General features: G+C 46.5%; 1 protein-coding gene across 2 annotated transcripts in view; it reads right to left on the bottom strand.

Moving 5' to 3' along the window:
* The window catches only part of ISCA1 (iron-sulfur cluster assembly 1), a 204,700-nt gene extending 186,488 nt beyond the window's left edge, over nt 1-18,212 (bottom strand). Inside the window, exon 1 of one of the 2 annotated variants that reach the window (XM_069228285.1) lies at nt 17,936-18,212. In XM_069228285.1, coding sequence (XP_069084386.1) covers nt 17,936-18,151 — 216 coding nt within the window. In that variant the 5' untranslated portion in view covers nt 18,152-18,212. The remainder of the gene's footprint in view (nt 1-17,935) is intronic. The other variant, XM_069228293.1, reaches the window with a different exon arrangement.
* Nucleotides 18,213-21,339: the final 3,127 nt, after the last annotated feature.

Raw genomic sequence — 21,339 nt, 5'->3', positions numbered from 1 at the left:
TTTGTTATAGAAAAATATATTTTCTTAGTTTATTTTAAGAACCACAGGTTCAAATTCTACATGTAATATCTCATTTGAAAGGTATTGCAGGTAAGTACTTTTGGAACTTTGAATAATTACAATAGCATATATACTTTTCACATAAAACACAAATAGCTGTTTTAAAAGTGGACACAGTGCAATTTTCACAGTTCCTGGGGGAGGTAAGTTATTGTTAGTTTTATCAGGTAAGTAAATCACTTACAAGTCTCAGGTTTGGGTCCAAGGTAGCCCACCGTTGGGGGTTCAGAGCAACCCCAAAGTTACCACACCAGCAGCTCAGGGCCGGTCAGGTGCAGAGGTCAAAGAGGTGCCCAAAACACATAGGCTTCAATGGAGAGAAGGGGGTGCCCCGGTTCCAGTCTGCCAGCAGGTAAGTACCCGCGTCTTCGGAGGGCAGACCAGGGGGGTTTTGTAGGGCACCGGGGGGGACACAAGTCCACACAGAAAGTACACCCTCAGCAGCGCGGGGCGGCCGGGTGCAGTGTGCAAACACGCGTCAGGGTTTTCAATGAGAGACCAAGGGATCTCTTCAGCGGTGCAGGCAGGCAAGGGGGGGCTCCTCGGGGTAGCCACCACCTGGGCAAGGGAGAGGGCCTCCTGGGGATCACTCCTGCACAGAAGTTCCGTTCCTTCAGGTGCTGGGGGTTGCGGGTGCAGGGTCTTTTCCAGCCGTCGGGACTTTAGGTTCAGGCAGTCGCGGTCAGGGGGAGCCTCGGGATTCCCTCTGCAGGCGTCGCTGTGGGGGCTCAGGGGGGACAACTTTGGTTACTCACAGTCTCGGAGTCGCCGGAGGGTCCTCCCTGAGGTGTTGGTTCTCCACCAGTCGAGTCGGGGTTGCCGGGTGCAGTGTTGCAACTCTCACGCTTCTTGCGGGGAGTTGCAGGGGTCTTTAAATCTGCTCCTTCGAAACAAAGTTGCAGTCTTTTGGAGCAGGGCCGCTGTCCTCTGGAGTTTCTGGTCTTTCTTGAAGCAGGGCAGTCCTCTGAGGATTCAGAGGTCGCTGGTCCTTTGGAAAGCGTCGCTGGAGCAGGTTTCTTTGGAAGGCAGGAGACAGGCCGGTAGGACTGGGGCCAAAGCAGTTGGTGTCTTCTGTTCTTCCTCTGCTGGGGTTTTTCAGCTCAGCAGTCTTCTTCTTCTTGTAGTTTCAGGAATCTAAATCTTTAGGTTCAGGGGAGCCCTCAAATACTAAATTTAAGGGCGTGTTTAGGTCTGGGGGCTTAGTAGCCAATGACTACTAGCCCTGAGGGTGGGTACACCCTCTTTGTGCCTCCTCCCAAGGGGAGAGGGTCACATCCCTAATCCTATTGGGGGAATCCTCCATCTGCAAGATGGAGGATTTCTAAAAGTTAGAGTCACTTCAGCTCAGGACACCTTAGGGGCTGTCCTGACCGGCCAGTGACTCCTCCTTGTTATTCTCATTATTTCCTCCGGCCTTGCCGCCAAAAGTGGGGGCCGTGGCCGGAGGGGGCGGGCAACTCCACTAGCTGGAGTGTCCTGCGGTGCTGGAACAAAGGGGTGAGCCTTTGAGGCTCACCGCCAGGTGTTACAGCTCCTGCCTGGGGGAGGTGTTAGCATCTCCACCCAGTGCAGGCTTTGTTACTGGCCTCAGAGTGACAAAGGCACTCTCCCCATGGGGCCAGCAACATGTCTCGTTGTGGCAGGCTGCTGGAACCAGTCAGCCTACACAGATAGTCGGTTAAGGTTTCAGGGGGCACCTCTAAGGTGCCCTCTGGGGTGTATTTCACAATAAAATGTACACTGGCATCAGTGTGCATTTATTGTGCTGAGAAGTTTGATACCAAACGTCCCAGTTTTCAGTGTAGCCATTATGGTGCTGTGGAGTCCGCGTTTGACAGACTCCCAGACCATATACTCTTATGGCTACCCTGCACTTACAATGTCTAAGGTTTGGCTTAGACACTGTAGGGGCACAGTACTCATGCACTGGTGCCCTCACCTATGGTATAGTGCACCCTGCCTTAGGGCTGTAAGGCCTACTAGAGGGGTGACTTATCTATACTGCATAGGCAGTGTGAGGTTGGCATAGCACCCTGAGGGGAGTGCCATGTCAACTTACTCGTTCTGTTCTCACCAGCACACACAAGCTGGTAAGCAGTGTGTCTGTGCTGAGTGAGGGGTCCCCAGGGTGGCATAAGATATGCTGCAGCCCTTAGAGACCTTCCCTGGCATCAGGGCCCTTGGTACCAGGGGTACCAGTTACAAGGGACTTACCTGGATGCCAGGGTGTGCCAATTGTGGAATTAAAAGTAAAGGTTAGGGAAAGAACACTGGTGCTGGGGCCTGGTTAGCAGGCCTCAGCACACTTTCAATTCAAAACATAGCATCAGCAAAGGCAAAAAGTCAGGGGGTAACCATGCCAAGGAGGCATTTCCTTACACAACCCCCCCCCCCCCCCAAACGAAAGAGGATGAGACTAACCTTTCCCAAGAGAGTCTTCATTTTCTAAGTGGAAGAACCTGGAAAGGCCATCTGCATTGGCATGGGCAGTCCCAGGTCTGTGTTCCACTATAAAGTCCATTCCCTGTAGGGAGATGGACCACCTCAACAGTTTTGGATTTTCACCTTTCATTTGCATCAGCCATCTGAGAGGTCTGTGGTCAGTCTGAACTAGGAAGTGAGTACCAAAGAGGTATGGTCTCAGCTTCTTCAGGGACCAAACCACAGCAAAGGCCTCCCTCTCAATGGCACTCCAACGCTGCTCCCTGGGGAGTAACCTCCTGCTAATGAAAGCAACAGGCTGGTCAAGGCCATCATCATTTGTTTGGGACAAAACTGCCCCGATCCCATGTTCAGAGGCATCAGTCTGCACAATGAACTGCTTGGAGTAATCTGGAGCTTTTAGAACTGGTGCTGTGCACATTGCTGGTTTCAGGGTGTCAAAGGCCTGTTGGCATTCCACAGTCCAGTTTACTTTCTTGGGCATTTTCTTGGAGGTGAGTTCTGTGAGGGCTGTCACAATGGATCCATATCCCTTCACAAACCTCCTATAGTACCCAGTCAAGCCAATGAATGCCCTGACTTGAGTCTGGGTTTTTGGAGCTGCCCAGTCCAGAATAGTCTGGATCTTAGGCTGGAGTGGCTGAACTTGGCCTCCACCTACCAGGTGTCCCAAGTAAACCACAGTTCCCTGCCCTATCTGGCATTTGGATGCCTTGATAGAGAGGCCTGCAGATTGCAGGGCCTTCAAAACCTTCTTCAGGTGGACCAGGTGATCCTGCCAGTTGGAGCTAAAGACAGCAATATCGTCAAGATAAGCTGCACTGAAGGACTCCAAGCCAGCAAGGACTTGATTCACCAACCTTTGGAAGGTGGCAGGGGCATTCTTTAAACCAAAGGGCATAACAGTGAACTGATAATGCCCATCAGGTGTGGAGAATGCTGTCTTTTCTTTTGCTCCAGGGGCCATTTTGATTTGCCAGTACCCTGCTGTTAAGTCAAAGGTACTTAAGAATTTGGCAGCCCCTAATTTATCAATCAGCTCATCAGCTCTAGGAATGGGATGGGCATCTGTCTTGGTGACAGAGTTAAGTCCTCTGTAGTCCACACAAAACCTCATCTCTCTCTTTCCATCTTTGGTGTGAGGTTTGGGGACTAAGACCACTGGGCTAGCCCAGGGGCTGTCAGAGCGCTCAATTACTCCCAATTCCAGCATCTTGTAGACTTCCACCTTGATGCTTTCCTTAACTTGATCAGACTGTCTGAATATTTTGGTTTTGACAGGCATGCTGTCTCCTGTGTCCACATCATGGGTACACAGGTGTGTCTGACCAGGGGTTAGGGAAAAGAGCTCAGCAAACTGTTGCAGGACCTTCCTACAGTCAGCTTGCTGTTGGCCAGAGAGGGTGTCTGAATAGATCACTCCATCTACTGAGCCATCGTTAGGGTCTGATGACAAAAGATCAGGGAGAGGTTCACTCTCAGCTTCCTGATCCTCATCTGTTACCATTAACAGATTTACATCAGCCCTGTCATGGAAGAGCTTAAGGCGGTTCACATGGATCACCCTCTTGGGGCTCCTGCTTGTGCCCAGGTCTACCAGATAGGTGACCTGACTCTTCCTCTCTAGCACTGGGTAAGGGCCACTCCATTTGTCCTGAAGTGCCCTGGGAGCCACAGGCTCCAAAACCCAGACTTTCTGCCCTGGTTGAAATTCAACCAGTGCAGCCTTTTGGTCATACAAAAACTTCTGGAGCTGTTGGCTGGCCTCAAGGTGTTTGCTTGCCTTTTCCATGTACTCTGCCATCCTTGAGCGAAGGCCAAGTACATAGTCCACTATGTCTTGTTTAGGCTCATGAAGAGGTTTCTCCCAGCCTTCTTTCACAAGAGCCAGTGGTCCCCTTACAGGGTGACCAAACAGAAGTTCAAAGGGTGAGAACCCTACTCCCTTCTGAGGCACCTCTCTGTAAGCGAAAAGCAGACATGGCAAGAGGACATCCCATCTCCTTTTGAGTTTTTCTGGGAGCCCCATGATCATGCCCTTTAATGTCTTGTTGAATCTCTCAACAAGGCCATTAGTTTGTGGATGATAGGGTGTAGTGAATTTATAAGTCACTCCACACTCATTCCACATGTGTTTCAGGTATGCTGACATGAAGTTGGTACCTCTGTCAGACACCACCTCCTTAGGGAAGCCCACTCTGGTAAAGACACCAATGAGGGCCTTGGCTACTGCAGGGGCAGTAGTCGACCTAAGGGGAATAGCTTCAGGATACCTAGTAGCATGATCCACTACTACTAGGATGTACATATTTCCTGAGGCTGTGGGAGGTTCAAGTGGACCCACTATGTCCACACCCACTCTTTCAAAGGGGACCCCCACCACTGGAAGTGGAATGAGGGGGGCCTTTGGATGTCCACCTGTCTTACCACTGGCTTGACAGGTGGGGCAGGAGATGCAAAACTCCTTAACCTTCTGGGACATGTTGGGCCAGTAGAAGTGGTTGACTAACCTCTCCCACGTCTTGGTTTGTCCCAAATGCCCAGCAAGGGGAATATCATGGGCTAAGGTCAGAATAAACTCTCTGAACGCCTGAGGCACTACCACTCTCCTAGTGGCACCAGGTTTGGGATCTCTTGCCTCAGTGTACAGGAGTCCATCTTCCCAATAGACCCTATGTGTTCCATTTTTCTTGCCTTTGGACTCTTCAGCAGCTTGCTGCTTAAGGCCTTCAAGAGAGGGACAGGTTTCTTGCCCCTTACACAACTCTTCCCTTGAGGGTCCCCCTGGGCCTAAGAGCTCAACCTGGTAAGGTTCCAGCTCCATAGGCTCAGTTCCCTCAGAGGGCAGAACTTCTTCCTGAGAAGAGAGGCTCTCTTTTTCTTGTTGTGTTGCAGCTGGTTTCCCAGCTGACTTTCCTTTTCTCTTGGTAGGCTGGGCCTTTCTTCCAGACTCCAGCTCTACTTTTTCACCCTGTGCCTTGCACTGTGCCCTTGTTTTGACACACACCAGTTCAGGGATACCCAGCATGGCTTTTCAGTTCTACCTCTGCCCATGCTGAGGACTCCAGGTCGTTTCCAAGCAAACAGTCTCAGGGATGTGGAATTCCTATCGCCCGACTCCCGGGACATCTTGTTTGGGGTCAAGGGCAACAAGTTTTTATGTTTACTTTGTCCTTGGGACAAGTAGGCCCAACCCCCTGCAGCACAAACCCTTTGGCTGCCCGATTACAGAGAGTGGAACTCTCTGCAGTTGAGGTAATGTGTTTCCAAAAGATAATGCTGTTCGAACTTGTATTTATGGTTCATTATTTGAAAGCCTTCATTATTAGGGTGAGTGCTGTAAATAAATGTTTTAAGGTCACACTTCACTACTGACGTTGGTTCCAGTACCCAAAAAAAAAAACGTGTATGTACATGTTTGAAAAGTTTAGGCTATGAGGCTAAGTATAATGCTCCCAGAATGCTCTCGGATTATATGCAAATGAAGTGTCATTTAGTAAAATGTGGTGATGCATGCTAGTATTTCCCAAAAATATTTCTAATGGAAAATCAGTGTAACCATTTTCAATACGATTATGGGAAGAATGAAAATAAACAAACACTGACAAAGCCAACTGATCTGACATATTTGTATAAGTTTTTTAGTTTCATCAATGCGTGTCTTGTTTTGACATGGATTTTGTAACACTTTATTTATTGTTGTGGGAGCTACCAGGCCCTCAACATTGTAACAAACACTGGCAAACCCCCCCCAAAAAAAGTTTTTGAACTCTCTAAAAGCACACCAGCGGCATAACAAAGGCCCCGCAGCCGCCCTCCAGGGGGCCCCTTCAGCACAGCACCTGCCCTGAGTGAGTCTGGAGAGGGGGCTCCTCCATGTTCTTTACAAAGGGGCACCCTCCAGTTTAGTTACGTCACTGATTGCCACTGTAGTACCTGACACTGAACAAAACTACTTTGTGTGACAATATGCTCCTTGTGGAAGAGCAGAATGCGATCACTCACAGTAAAGCCGGCCGAAAGAGAGAGAAATAGAAGTTTAATAAAAACAAAATGTCTTTGTTAACACCAGACCTAATTAGGGACCATGACCCACATGTAGGTAGCTTTTTGCATGTCGCAAACAGCGACTTTCGCTGTTTGCGACATGCAAAAAGCACACTGCGATGCACAAACCCAGTTTTGCGATTCGGTAACCTGGTTACCGAATCCCAAAACGGGTTTGCGACTCGCAATTAGTAAGGGGTGTTCCCTTCCTAATTGCGACTCGCAGTGCAATGTAGGATTGTTTTGTGACCGCGAACGCGGGCGCAAACCAATCGCAGTTTGCACCCATTTCAAATGGGTGCTAACACTTTCGCAAAAGGGAAGGGATCCCCTTGGGACCCCTTCCCCATTGTGAATGTCACTGTAAACATTTTTTCAGAGCAGGCAGTGGTCCTGAGGACCACTGCCTGCTCTGAAAAAATGAAACAAAAACGTTTCATTTTTCATTTTTGTTATGCATCTCGTTTTCCTTTAAGGAAAACGGGCTGCATTACAAAAAAAAACTGCTTTATTGAAAAGCAGTCACAGACATGGTGGTCTGCTGTCTCCAGCAGGCCACCATCCCTGTGAGGGCCGCCATTCGCGAGGGGGTCGCAAATTGCGACCCACCTCATGATTATTCATGAGGTGGGCATTTGCGAAGCCCTTGCGAATCACAGATGGTGTCAGGGACACCATCCTACATTCGGATTTGTGACTCGCAATTTGCAGGTCGCAAATCTGAACCTACCTACATGTGGCCCAAAATTCTTAAAGAAAGTCACAAAAGTGCACCCATGGTATATGTCGTACCCTATAAAATATTTGTGAACTGTATTTTAGCATGGGTAAATACGATGTGTAGATTTGCTCATGTAAAAATCTATTGAGCATTTGCAAGTTCATTTTCCCTCCAGCCACTTTCTTCCCAACCCTGGAAGAAGTTCTAATTCTGCCATTGTCAGGAGTAAATGTCCAACCTTTCTTATTATGGGAAAATATTAGAGAGAAGCTGGTAAAAATCTTTAAAACATGCAGGTTAGTAGGTTTGCAGACTCAAAGGCATTCCAGCCCTAGAACTATTGCTTACTGCTTCCTCCAGCCTCAGTATGCAGATCTGCAGAAAGGTGGCAAAATAAGGAAATTGCTACAGTAGGGATTGAAACTGCAAGTATTCAAGCCCTACTATGGTAGTAGCCCTGGCATAATCAGAGAGGCTATTATCAGAGCACTTACATAATGAGATTGCTGCCATAATTTGTCGCCACACTACATGGCACCAAAGGGACAAGTAGATCTTTTTACAGGACAAGTAGATTTGAGAAGCAACCTGTCCACTGGACAAGTAGATATTTTAATAAATTCCACACCCCTGAGTCTACTGGGATATTTGAGGAGACCACCACCTGTTTCAGGCCATTGACCCCTCCCCACTCTAAAGTTACCATTGCCATGGGATGTACTTTAGTTTGATTGTCAGCATTGGTGACTGGATAGGTTTGTCCAGACAGGTATTGGCCAGGGGAAACCAGTTTCTCTGTCACCATAGTGACACTGGCACCTGTATCCCTCAGGCCCTCTACACTTGTCCCATTAATTAAGAGCTGCTGCCTGTATTTTTGCATGTTAGGGGGCCAGGCAGCCAGTGTGGCTAAATCCACCCCACCCTCAGAGACTAATGTAGCTTCAGTGTGACACCTGATTTGCTCTGGGCACACTGTTGATCCCACTTGGAGACTGGCCATTGCAGTTTTAGCTGGAGTGGAGTTAGAAGTGGTATTTTTCTGGGGACAGGCCTTGTCTCCAGTTTGGTGTCCAGGCTGATTACAGCCACGACACCAGGCCTTTTTGGGATCAAAATGTTTACCCTTGTACCCAAAATTGGTTTGTGAAGAGGCTCTGGGCCCACCCTCTTGTCCAGGTTTTTGGGGGCCTGTAGAAAACTCTTTACTATTTTTGTTGTTGGCTGTCTCACCACCTTTCCCCTGGGGAGGTTTTGTGACCCCTTTCTTTTGGTCACCCCCTGTGGAAGTTTTGGACACCCTAGTCTTGACCCAATGGTCCGCCTTCTTTCCCAATTCTTGGGGAGAAATTGGTCCTAGGTCTACCAGATGCTGATGCAGTTTATCATTTGAACAATTACTCAATAGGTGTTCTTTCACAAATAAATTGTACAGCCCATCATAATTACTTACACCACTGCCTTGAATCCAACCATCTAGTGTTTTTACTGAGTAGTCTACAAAGTCAACCCAGGTCTGGCTCGAGGATTTTTGAGCCCCCCCTGAATCTAATCCTATACTCCTCAGTGGAGAATCCAAAGCCCTCAATCAGGGTACCCTTCATGAGGTCATAAGATTCTGCATCTTTTCCAGAGAGTGTGAGGAGTCTATCCCTACACTTTCCTGTGAACATTTCCCAAAGGAGAGCACCCCAGTGAGATTTGTTCACTTTTCTGGTTACACAAGCCCTCTCAAAAGCTGTGAACCATTTGGTGATGTCATCACCATCTTCATATTTAGTTACAATCCCTTTAGGGATTTTCAACATGTCAGGAGAATCTCTGACCCTATTTATGTTGCTGCCACCATTGATGGGTCCTAGGCCCATCTCTTGTCTTTCCCTTTCTATGGCTAGGATCTGTCTTTCCAAAGCCAATCTTTTGGCCATCCTGGCTAACTGGATGTCCTCTTCACTGGAGTTATCCTCAGTGATTTCAGAGAGGTTGGTCCCTCCTGTGAGGGAGCCAGCATCTCAGACTAATATGCTTGGAGTCAGGGCTTGAGAGGCCCTGTCTTCCCTAGATAGGACTGGTAGGGGGGAATCACCTTCCAAGTCACTATCATCCTCCTCTGAGTTGCCATCCTCAGAGGGGTTGGCCTTTTCAAACTCTGCCAACAGCTCCTGGAGCTGTAGTTTGGAAGGTCTGGGGCCCATTACTATTTTCTTTATTTTACAGAGTGACCTTAGCTCCCTCATCTTAAGATGGAGGTAAGGTGTGGTGTCGAGTTCCACCACATTCATCTCTGCACTAGACATTATGCTTCTAAAAGTTGGAATACTTTTTAAGAATCTAAAACTAGTTCTAGAATCTAATTCAAACTTTTACCAAACTTTTAAACTCTAAAAGAAATGCTAAACAGGATCTAACACAAGGCCCTAGCAGGTCTTTTAAGAATTTAGAAAAAATAGTTCAAATTGCAAAAACAATTTCTAATGACAATTTTTGGAATTTGTCGTGTGATCAGGTATTGGCTGAGTAGTCCAGCAAATGCAAAGTCTTGTACCCCACCGCTGATCCACCAATGTAGGAAGTTGGCTCTGTATGCACTATTTCAAAGTAAGGAATAGTATGCACAGAGTCCAAGGGTTCCCCTTAGAGGTAAGATAGTGGCAAAAAGAGATAATACTAATGCTCTATTTTGTGGTAGTGTGGTCGAGCAGTAGGCTTATCAAAGGAGTAGTGTTAAGCATTTGTTGTACATACACACAGGCAATAAATGAGGAACACACACTCAGAGACAAATCCAGCCAATAGGTTTTGTTATAGAAAAATATATTTTCTTAGTTTATTTTAAGAACCACAGGTTCAAATTCTACATGTAATATCTCATTTGAAAGGTATTGCAGGTAAGTACTTTTGGAACTTTGAATAATTACAATAGCATATATACTTTTCACATAAAACACAAATAGCTGTTTTAAAAGTGGACACAGTGCAATTTTCACAGTTCCTGGGGGAGGTAAGTTATTGTTAGTTTTATCAGGTAAGTAAATCACTTACAAGTCTCAGGTTTGGGTCCAAGGTAGCCCACCGTTGGGGGTTCAGAGCAACCCCAAAGTTACCACACCAGCAGCTCAGGGCCGGTCAGGTGCAGAGGTCAAAGAGGTGCCCAAAACACATAGGCTTCAATGGAGAGAAGGGGGTGCCCCGGTTCCAGTCTGCCAGCAGGTAAGTACCCGCGTCTTCGGAGGGCAGACCAGGGGGGTTTTGTAGGGCACCGGGGGGGGACACAAGTCCACACAGAAAGTACACCCTCAGCAGCGCGGGGGCGGCCGGGTGCAGTGTGCAAACATGCGTCGGGTTTTCAATGGTTTTCAATGAGAGACCAAGGGATCTCTTCAGCGGTGCAGGCAGGCAAGGGGGGGGGGCTCCTCGGGGTAGCCACCACCTGGGAAAGGGAGAGGGCCTCCTGGGGGTCACTCCTGCCCAGAAGTTCCGTTCCTTGAGGTGCTGGGGGCTGCGGGTGCAGGGTCTTTTCCAGCCGTCTGGACTTTAGGTTCAGCCAGTCACGGTCAGGGGGAGCCTCGGGATTCCCTCTGCAGGCGTCGCTGTGGGGGCTCAGGGGGGACAACTTTGGTTACTCAGTGTCTCGGAGTCGCCGGAGGGTCCTCCCTGAGGTGTTGGTTCTCCACCAGTCGAGTCGGGGTCGCCGGGTGCAGTGTTGCAAGTCTCACGCTTCTTGCAGGGGTCTTTAAATCTGCTCCTTCGAAACAAAGTTGCAGTCTTTTGGAGCAGGGCCGCTGTCCTCGGGAGTTTCTTGAAGCAGGGCAGTCCTCTGAGGATTCAGAGGTCGCTGGTCCTTTGGAAAGCATCGCTGGAGCAGGTTTCTTTGGAAGGCAGGAGACAGGCCGGTAGGACTGGGGCCAAAGCAGTTGGTGTCTTCTGTTCTTCCTCTGCAGGGGTTTTTCAGCTCAGCAGTCTTCTTCTTCTTGTAGTTTCAGGAATCTAAATCTTTAGGTTCAGGGGAGCCCTCAAATACTAAATTTAAGGGCATGTTTAGGTCTGGGGGGTTAGTAGCCAATGGCTACTAGCCCTGAGGGTGGGTACACCCTCTTTGTGCCTCCTCCCAAGGGGAGGGGGTCACATCCCTAATCCTATTGGGGAATCCTCCATCTGCAAGATGGAGGATTTCTAAAAGTTAGAGTCACTTCAGCTCAGGACACCTTAGGGGCTGTCCTGACTGGCCAGTGACTCCTCCTTGTTATTCTCATTATTTCCTCCGGCCTTGCCGCCAAAAGTGGGGGCCGTGGCCGGAGGGGGCGGGCAACTCCACTAGCTGGAGTGTCCTGCTGTGCTGGAACAAAGGGGTGAGCCTTTGAGGCTCACCGCCAGGTGTTACAGCTCCTGCCTGGGGGAGGTGTTAGCATCTCCACCCAGTGCAGGCTTTGTTACTGGCCTCAGAGTGACAAAGGCACTCTCCCCATGGGGCCAGCAACATGTCTCGGTTGTGGCAGGCTGCTGGAACCAGTCAGCCTACACAGATAGTCGGTTAAGGTTTCAGGGGGCACCTCTAAGGTGCCCTCTGGGGTGTATTTCACAATAAAATGTACACTGGCATCAGTGTGCATTTATTGTGCTGAGAAGTTTGATACCAAACTTCCCAGTTTTCAGTGTAGCCATTATGGTGCTGTGGAGACCGTGTTTGACAGACTCCCAGACCATATACTCTTATGGCTACCCTGCACTTACAATGTCTAAGGTTTGGCTTAGACACTGTAGGGGCACAGTACTCATGCACTGGTGCCCTCACCTATAGTATAGTGCACCCTGCCTTAGGGCTGTAAGGCCTACTAGGGGGGTGACTTATCTATACTGCATAGGCAGTGTGAGGTTGCATGGCACCCTGAGGGGAGTGCCATGTCGACTTACTCGTTTTGTTCTCACCAGCACACACAAGCTGGTAAGCAGTGTGTCTGTGCTGAGTGAGGGGTCCCCAGGGTGGCATAAGATATGCTGCAGCCCTTAGAGACCTTCCCTGGCATCAGGGCCCTTGGTACCAGGGGTACCAGTTACAAGGGACTTACCTGGATGCCAGGGTGTGCCAATTGTGGAATCAAAAGTACAGGTTAGGGAAAGAACACTGGTGCTGGGGCCTGGTTAGCAGGCCTCAGCACACTTTCAATTCAAAACATAGCATCAGCAAAGGCAAAAAGTCAGGGGGTAACCATGCCAAGGAGGCATTTCCTTACAATGACCCACACTGCAACAATTTTGTCTGCCTTTAGCACTTATTCTTTTGGCAATTATCACAACGTTCTCAGGAGAGCACTGCCCGTTCAAGTATATAGCTTAGTAATCCGATACCTTTGCCACTGAACTAGAGGTGTCTTTTCAACTGACACCTTCAAACAAACATTGGCAAAGCCAATAGTTCTTGTCTATGTGAGGTACTGACTGTCGATGTTTTATTTCTGCCATATTGTATGCCTGCTGTGCTGAATAATTTTTTTTATTTTTTTTTAAAGTCCTACACTTCCCACACTGGCCGTGTCAGAGCTATATTTTAACTGATGGAGGGAGGGAGGGTGGCGCGACGAGGAAGGCATGAGGAGGGCAAACCAAACGGTGAGTACTAGAAAAAAAAAAAGAAGGTGCTAGGACATGAAAAAAAATAAAATAAAAAAAAAGAAGAAGAGTCTCACAAATAAGCAGTAGGACACAAATAATGCATTGATATTCCAGGAGAGGGACAACAAATGAAGAGGAAGAAAACCTACGACAGCTAACCAATTAGAAGCAACAGGTGTAAAAATTAAGTCAACCAATGGTAAGCAATGGGCAGCCACTGTCAGAAGACAATGTCTTGCAAGAGACAGCACATTCATCACTGTCTTTGCTGAGACATAAAGACAGGGGTGATCACGACCATGGAGTTTAAATAATATTTAATTGACCAGATTCTCAAGGGTTAGAAAGAAATTATTAAAATGAACCACACTAAAAATTAAATCCAGGACAGTTAAGCAAACATGCAAGACTTTACCGAGAGTAAACCGTATTGTTCCTGCATCCATGCGAGCACGAAGAGAAGAGCAAAAAAGTAACACCTGCATAAAGAGTTTATGAGATCGGAGACATAAAACGTGAGGGATGTTCAACTCAATGAAAAGTTAGACTTCCTCAGCCCTAACTGGCAACAATGCCATCCTCATTTCAAGGAGCACTGGCTCTACTGGCAAGCCTTTTCCGAACCTAAATGCTGACTTAGAAGCCCCTGCTTCCATGACTGCCCTGCATACAAGTCTACAGAAGCAATCTTCTGAAAATATGCATGTTCTAATGTAAAAAGGGATTTTGTGGAAGACTATCCCTTACTAAAACTACAAGAACGATCCTTTTGAATGTAACATATTTTCAAGAAGAATGGGTTTAAAAGTCTGATGCACTTTAAGCTTCAGCTCCTCTCCATGTTCCACAGGAGCATACACAGGCCCAGAACCTCATCCCTCCAGACGAAGGCTTCTCCACATGTTATAATTAATCTGCCGCTGGCTGGGTCACTACTAAATTGCCTTTCTAAAAGATAAGGCCCATGTTATTTGGCAGTTTTACCATCTTCAATAGGTAGCGCTGTACAGAATTCCTTGTCTGAAATAAGCCCAAACTGTGGTTTGCCTACTGCCAACAGTTACTACTGCCACTATACTCCGTTGGTACTGTATAGGCATGCTGCTATAGCCATACAAGTTGAATTTTGATGAAGATCTTCAAAGAGGCCGGGAACAACCTGGTCAAAGACAGCACTGTATACAATAGTCCACAGAGTATTTTTCAGAGCTTGGTTTGATATATCGGAAGTAAATTAATAAAAATTATGTTAGTAAGGCTGGGCTGTCAAACGAATGGAAGCTTTGATACTGTAGCACCCTTATAATATGCCCTCAGCCTCGCACCACACTGCGTGGCTCACTGCTGTGTTATTCAAAACTAAAATTAAAGGCCCTCGAGTTAGAGGACTAGTCTAAGGAAATTAGCAGCACAGTTTGTAATTATAATAATGTTTAGCAAACTAATGGGGGTGATTACACAAAAGGCACAAAACTCCTGGATTACATGATTTCCATTGTTCTTATTTTAATACATACAGATTGTGGGCTGTAAAGCTTTAGTTTTTTTTAGCAACTTGTGCGAAACAAAAGAAAAATAATGCGTGACCCTGAATGTGCTTTTGAAGCAGGACTTCTGGAAACTCCTGGTGTGGCAATAGGGTGAAAAACATGTGGGTACCAAAAATATACGTATCTTTAGAAAAATCAACAAAGTCAACGCGGGCTCTGCAAAGTCCTTTATAGTGACGTACATCTATCGCCTCATAACTGACATATTTGGGAATATTGATCACACACAACAATGCACACGATATCTTCCACAATTTTTTATTTTTTGGTGGAAATCAGAAGAATACAGACAGAAACCTGAAATACTGCTTAAGTATAATGAAAGTGATATGGGGAATATAAGAAGCTGGCTCTGTATATACTATACCAAAATGGCTACTGACCCTGAGGGTGGCTACACTTTTCCTGTGCCCACTACCTTTGGAGAGGGGGGATATACCTAACCCTATTGGCTATCTCCCTTCAAAACAAGATGGAGGATTCAGCCAGTAAGGGTTCACCTCAGCTCTGGGCACCCTAGGGTGGAAACTCCTCCAGGTGTTTACAAGATTTCTTGCCAGACGTGCAGCCAGAAGTGAGGCAGGCATACCAACTGGCCGGAGTGCCTTGAGGCAGCATAACAAAAGACAGAAGCCCCAGAGGCTCAACGCCAAGTGTTGCTGTTCCTGCAGCAGGACGTATGAAGCACCTCCACCCAGTGCAGGCTTTGTCCCCGACTCCTGAGAACATGAAGGCTCTCACCCCATGAGGCCATTAACTTGTCTGGTGGTGGCGGCTGGCACAGACCAGTCAGCCACACACTAGAGAATTAAGTGAATTTCAGGGGACATCTCTAAGAAGCCCTATGGGTGCATTTTTCAATAAATCCAACACTGGCACCTGTGTGGGTTTATTGAGCTGAAAAGTTGATACCAAACTTGCCAGTCTTTAGTGAAGCCATCATGGAGCTGTTGTAGTTTGTAATATCAAACTCCCAGCCCATGTACTCAATATGGCTACACTGCACTTACAATGTCCAAGAATGAACTTAGACACTGTAAGGGTATACTGCTCATGCAGCTATGCCCTCACATGTGATGTAGTGCACCCTTCCTTAGAGCTCTAAGGCCTGCTAGAGGGGTGACCTATATATGCCACAGGCAATGTTTGTGGACATGGCACCCAGGGAAGAAAGCCATGTCGACTTGACCTTTTTTCTCCCCACCAACATACACAATCTGCAATGGCAGTGTGCATGTGTTTGGTGGCATAATACATGCTGCAGCCCTGAGGGAAACTCCCTGGTCACAGGGCCCTTGGTACCACTGATATCTTTTACAAGGGACTTAGCTATGTGCCAGGGGTGCACTAACTGTGAAAGCAATGGAATAGTTTAGGGAAAGAGAACAAGAGCAAACAATTTATATTGTTTTTAAATTTCATCAATTATTAGAAGAGACCTGACTAATCAGGTGTAGTGAGCTTGTGTCCATCCCATAATATTGGCCATCTACCCCATTAAATAAAAAAAAAAGGAAGAAGAAGAACTGATACCACCACCTTCTTCCCACTATGTTTCTGATTTAAATTGTGTGTGGCCATAATCAGGCGCCTGCAAAGCACATTTTCCTGTATCTAGCTCTATTATCCAGTATTAACTTTAAGAAATCGTTAAAAGTTAGATTAATTGGATGAGGGGAGACAACCTCCCTTTCAAAAGAAGGCAGGGCGATTATACACTACACAATTGAGATATCATACCGCAATCTACGTTCAGAAAAAGAACTTCCTGTGCTCAAGGGAATGTGAGGCTAGAACACCTTCCCCTTCAATATACTACCTTAAAGGATATCCAATGAAAAGGAAACGTGTACATGCTTAACCATGTCCCAGCAACAACGGTGCAATCACCGTTTCAAAGACCTCTGTTGATATTTAAGTGCCACTCATGATCCAGCAACATTAGACCTCAAGAAGATGAAAACAAAACCAGTTTTTCTTGTCTGCTAAGGAAATTTCACCAATTGAACTAACCCTTAAAATTTTTTTTTTTTAAATTAAAAAAAAGTACCCACCAGAGTAAGAGAAAACTTCACTGTATTATTCGACACATTAACTAGATCAGGTAAGCATGTGTAAAGTTCTGTCAAAAACTTGACAACACAAAACAAAACGATGGACGGAGTGTGGAAACTTTTTAAAAACTCACCCCCAGTCACAGGTCTGGGTTTAATCCATCGTTATTTTGCTCGCCACATCACCCCGGTTTGGACCCAGCCATATGCAAATCAGTCTTGAACCTGTTCCCCATGGGAACAGTCTAGCCCGAACTGCTAGGCCAGGTACTCCCGATGGATTAAACCCAGATCTGTGACTGGGGGGTGAGTGTTTGCATTGTTCAGCACTCCGTCCATCATCCTTTTGTGTTGCAAAAACTTGACTACAACCTGTCGATAAACAAAGCACTCCAGGGTGCATTGGAGAACACCTATAAATAAATAACAGTTTGGAGAAAGGGGTCTCAGTGGCAGTAAGTAACAGCTGTTGCCTTCATACATACCGATTAGGCAACTCTAGTTAAGAAAGGCAGCATGCTTCAATCATGCAAACAGTTGTAATGGTAGGCGTCAATAAACAAAAAAATTATTCTACCTCCGCAACAGAAGTATTTCAAACACATCCAAGATAATCTTGTACATTATGATTATATTTCTAAAGCGTTTTGTCTTAGTACATGGGCACAACTCAAGAAGTAACAGTTTTATTCACATTTTGCGCAAGAGGGCAGGGCTCTCGTAGGAAGAGAAGTCGCGCCCCACAGACTAGCTCACGACTTGGATACGTTATCTTTGTTTCACATCGGTTGTTTCCTGCACGTTCCTCGGGAGCGAGAGCTGTTACGGGCTCCAGCTCAGTAAGTCGTTTTAGCTAATGGCTGTGTTGTATGTGCGTCAGTGAACACATGACATACATTTGCGTTCTCACGTTACAGTCACCAAGAAATCACGAATATATAAGATTATGTCAAAGGTACGTTAAATAATAAGGTGCAAAGGGAAGCAACTACTCAAAGCAGTTTTGACAGTTTATCTACTGGGAGAAAAACACGTTTTAATTAAGTGGGAGCGATGAGCGAGGTACCAAATGATATGATAGCAACAACCCCAATGTAACTGCAGTCCGTCCCTTTTAGGTAAAGAGCCTGAAACTTGCGAAAATGTTGCCTGAGTTAGGGGCGAGAATGTAGCTTGCGTTACAGGGACTGTTAAACATGTTTGCAGGAACAATGGTGGGCCGCTAAGACATCCACCAGAGAAGCATATCGGCCTAAATGCTAAACATAAATATATATACAGTCATGTATTAACATACACAGAATTAGCGAATCCGTTCAATACAGCAGACCCTGAATTCTGATTATCAAGGGGAAAGGGATCAGTGGCGACTGTGCAAAGCAACATACACGGCTATAATCCGCATTTCAACGACAAAATCACAAGCCGTTACGTCTATGACAGTTACTCACCAGAGTGAGGGCTGCGCGCGAGGGTTGAAGCTTCCTCCTGCTTACAGCCTTGACCGTGGCCCGAACGACCGAGGCCGCCATGTTGTCTTCTCCCCCATCAGCTGCTGTGTGACCCGAGCGGAATCGCAGGGCGTGATGAAAGCCAATAGCACCGGGCCAGCAGGGGCGGAGCATCAAGCCACAAAGGAGGCGGGGCCATGCTCCAATCACAACCATTCCCGTTCCAGAACACTCGCTGTCCCGCCCATCCAAGGTAGTCAGTAGAGCGACGTACGTGAGTGACACCGGCCCCGACAATTCACGGTTACTAAGTAACAGACGCCGCCCTCCAGCCTCTACGAGCACGCTTACAACAACAGATTAAGTTACACAACACAACCATACTGGACGCGCTTGTTTATGGTGAACGTGGCTCATTCTAGTATGTTATATTTCAATTGGTCGTCCTTTTGGCAAAGATCAAGCTTAGTATTTGAAACGTGTATACTTGATCTAATGTGAAGAAAATTCAAATTTAAACATTATGTAACTGGACAAGTTTTTCGGGTTCATGTGTGCTGTGCTGGTCCAGTCCAGTTTTTTTTTACTTTTAGAAATGCTGCGACTTCTTGTACTGTGTTGTAATGATATATACTAGATTACAAGTGCAGGAATTTTAGGAAAAAATCTGACCTGGGAGAGCACATCAGGTATGGGACTTGGCCGCTATGCAATATATAACATAAGTGCTGCAAGTTCGGCTTGTTAACGCTGAATTTTACTAATAAATATTCATGTAGTCTGAGTGTTGAATTTGCATAGAAAATGAATTAATTAACTGAGAAAAAAAAATGCACGCATTTGAAATTGCATCTATCTGAGTGGCCGTCAATATTCACAAGTGTACTTATTATGGCTTATTAATGTAAAATGTTGAGCTTTTGTTTTGATTAATGTAGTAGTGTGTCATATTAAGAGTTATGTATTATGCATTAGCTCTATTAATGGTAGGCCTTAACTTAGCGAGGTTTTGGGCCTAGTTGCACGGCCTCATGTCAAGCTGCATTTCTTAGGTGACTTATGAACTGGCTGCTTAGAGAATTAAATTGTGATTTTCTACTGTGCTGACCAATTGCTCATAGCTGAAATTCTTTCTCATGAGAACTGCTTGCTAGAATATGTTGTTCTAGCTAGGGATACATTGTATAACGTAGTGTGTTTAAGAATGACCTTCCCAGGGGAAGACAATGGATGCACTGACTGGAGTATAAGCTGCAACAATATTGATACCTTAGAAACCAAGCGACCGGAACGGGAGACGAGGAGCCAGTCATTGACATATGAACTGTATACTGGTAAATTTGTAGATTTGGAGTTTTATTTTAACTGGAATAAATGCGAACATGCGATTCTTTAACCAATAAGGATGTTGGAAGTAGTTTTAGGAAATCTAACTCACCCGCACTGCACCGAGAGAGATGTGCCATTCTCCCCATTCTCTTTGAGCGTACAGTTATTATTCTTTTCCGAACTGTCTGAAGAGACTTGGGCCCATATTTATATTTTTTTAGCGCTGCATTTGCGTCATTTTTTTACGCAAAAGCGGCGGAAACTTGCAAAATACAATTGTATTTTGTAAGTTTGCACCGTTTTTGTGTCAAAAAGCAGCGCTTAAAATGTATAAATATGGGCCTTTACTTTTCCTGAACTTTAATGCTGAATCCTGATACCTTGCTGACCGAACTGATGTCCAATTGACAAAGACTGTCACAGCTTGCTGAACTATACTGAGGCACAGCATAAGATGATGTTATGTCTATTTGCTTTTTTCCTAGCTACCACTGCCACTTTTGATAGAGCCATAATTAGATGTTTTTCCAAATTTGTGTTTACTAAATTGTTTTGCATGAAGTCCAAACATGCTATTCTAATCTGAAGTTAGTTAGGGTATTCACTGATGATGCTTGCTACATGCAATAACAGTTGAAGTCTTTTTTTTGCTGAATCTAAATGTATATCATTTCATTTGCACAGTTATTCGTGCTATTGATTTGTACTGTAACCTTAGAATGTGTAGTGGCCCAAGCTTTGATTAGACTGCAGTTCTTTAGGCGCTTTGGTCAGCCGGTATTGTTTTTTTATGTTTATTATTTGATTTTGAGACTAAGCGGGTCATTACGGCCCCGGCGGTCGACGATAATGTGTCGGCAAGTACCGTCAACAGGCTGCCGGTACTTACCACCACATTATGACATTGGCGAGTTGGCTGGAGCCAACCCGCCAATGTACCACTTCCACCACCACAGTGGTAACAGCCGCCAGGCTGGAGATATCCATCTCCAGCTCGGCGGCGGTCATTGTTCCGCCTGCGGGTTTATGACCCAGCCTACCGCCATGGTTTTCGTGACGTTCGTAACACCACGAATACCATGGCAGTAGGCCATATCAGTGACAGGGAATTCCTTCCCTGTTATTGATAGGGGTCTCCCGCCTACCTCTCCAGTTGCCCCCCCACCCCTACCTCTCCAGTTACCCGCCCCACCCCCCACCTCTCCAGTTCTACCCCCCTACATCCACGCCACCCTTCACACACACGCATACACACACTCATTCACACATACATGCATGCATACATCCAGTCACACACACTTACAAACATACACGCATTCACATTTCACAACATACACACACTCACACGTCCAACACTCAACACACACCCGCATGCACGCACACACATACATTCACACACCCCCACACACCCAACACACCTCACCCCCTCCCCTGTCAGAGACCCGACTTACCAGGATCCAGGGGGTCATCCAGCAGGAGACGGGATGGGGCACTGATACCGCCAGCAGCACCCACCAGCAGAACACCACCAGGCAGTATTATTGGTCATAATACAGCTGGCGGCGATCTACTGGCGTGGTGCTGCTGGTGGTTGCAGCGCCACCTTACCGCCATCAGCCAGTATGGCCACAGCCGGATTTCCTCCATTCTTGTGGCGGAAATCCGGCTGTGGTCATAATATGGCAGACGGCTGGTAGCCGCGGCGATGGTCTTTTGGCGGCAGTCACCACGGCAGTAGGCGGTTTTTACTGCCAATGTCATTATGAGGGCCCAAGTTACGTGGCATTAGCATTGTTAATATAGGGAAATAAACATTTTAACTTTTACATAAAGGTGTGGTTATTCATGGCCGAGAGGTCATGGTGTGTGGAAATTACTGACTCCTATTGATTATTGATGTCATTGATTGTTAGTGCTATTGATTTGTATTGCTATGGGGCCACATGGTGGGAACTACTAGAAGCACAGTCAAAAGGTCCATCGGCCTATACGCATCCCTTTATAGGTTCACTTAATAAGGTCTGATGCGCTAACAGAGATGGTAGCAGAGACTGATGGTTTGTCTCCTTAAGAGC

This window comes from Pleurodeles waltl, chromosome 1_1 (assembly GCF_031143425.1).
Source record: "Pleurodeles waltl isolate 20211129_DDA chromosome 1_1, aPleWal1.hap1.20221129, whole genome shotgun sequence".
Taxonomy (NCBI): domain Eukaryota; kingdom Metazoa; phylum Chordata; class Amphibia; order Caudata; family Salamandridae; genus Pleurodeles; species Pleurodeles waltl.
Note: the sequence above shows the minus strand (reverse complement) of the source record. Positions and strands in the feature narration are given on the sequence as shown.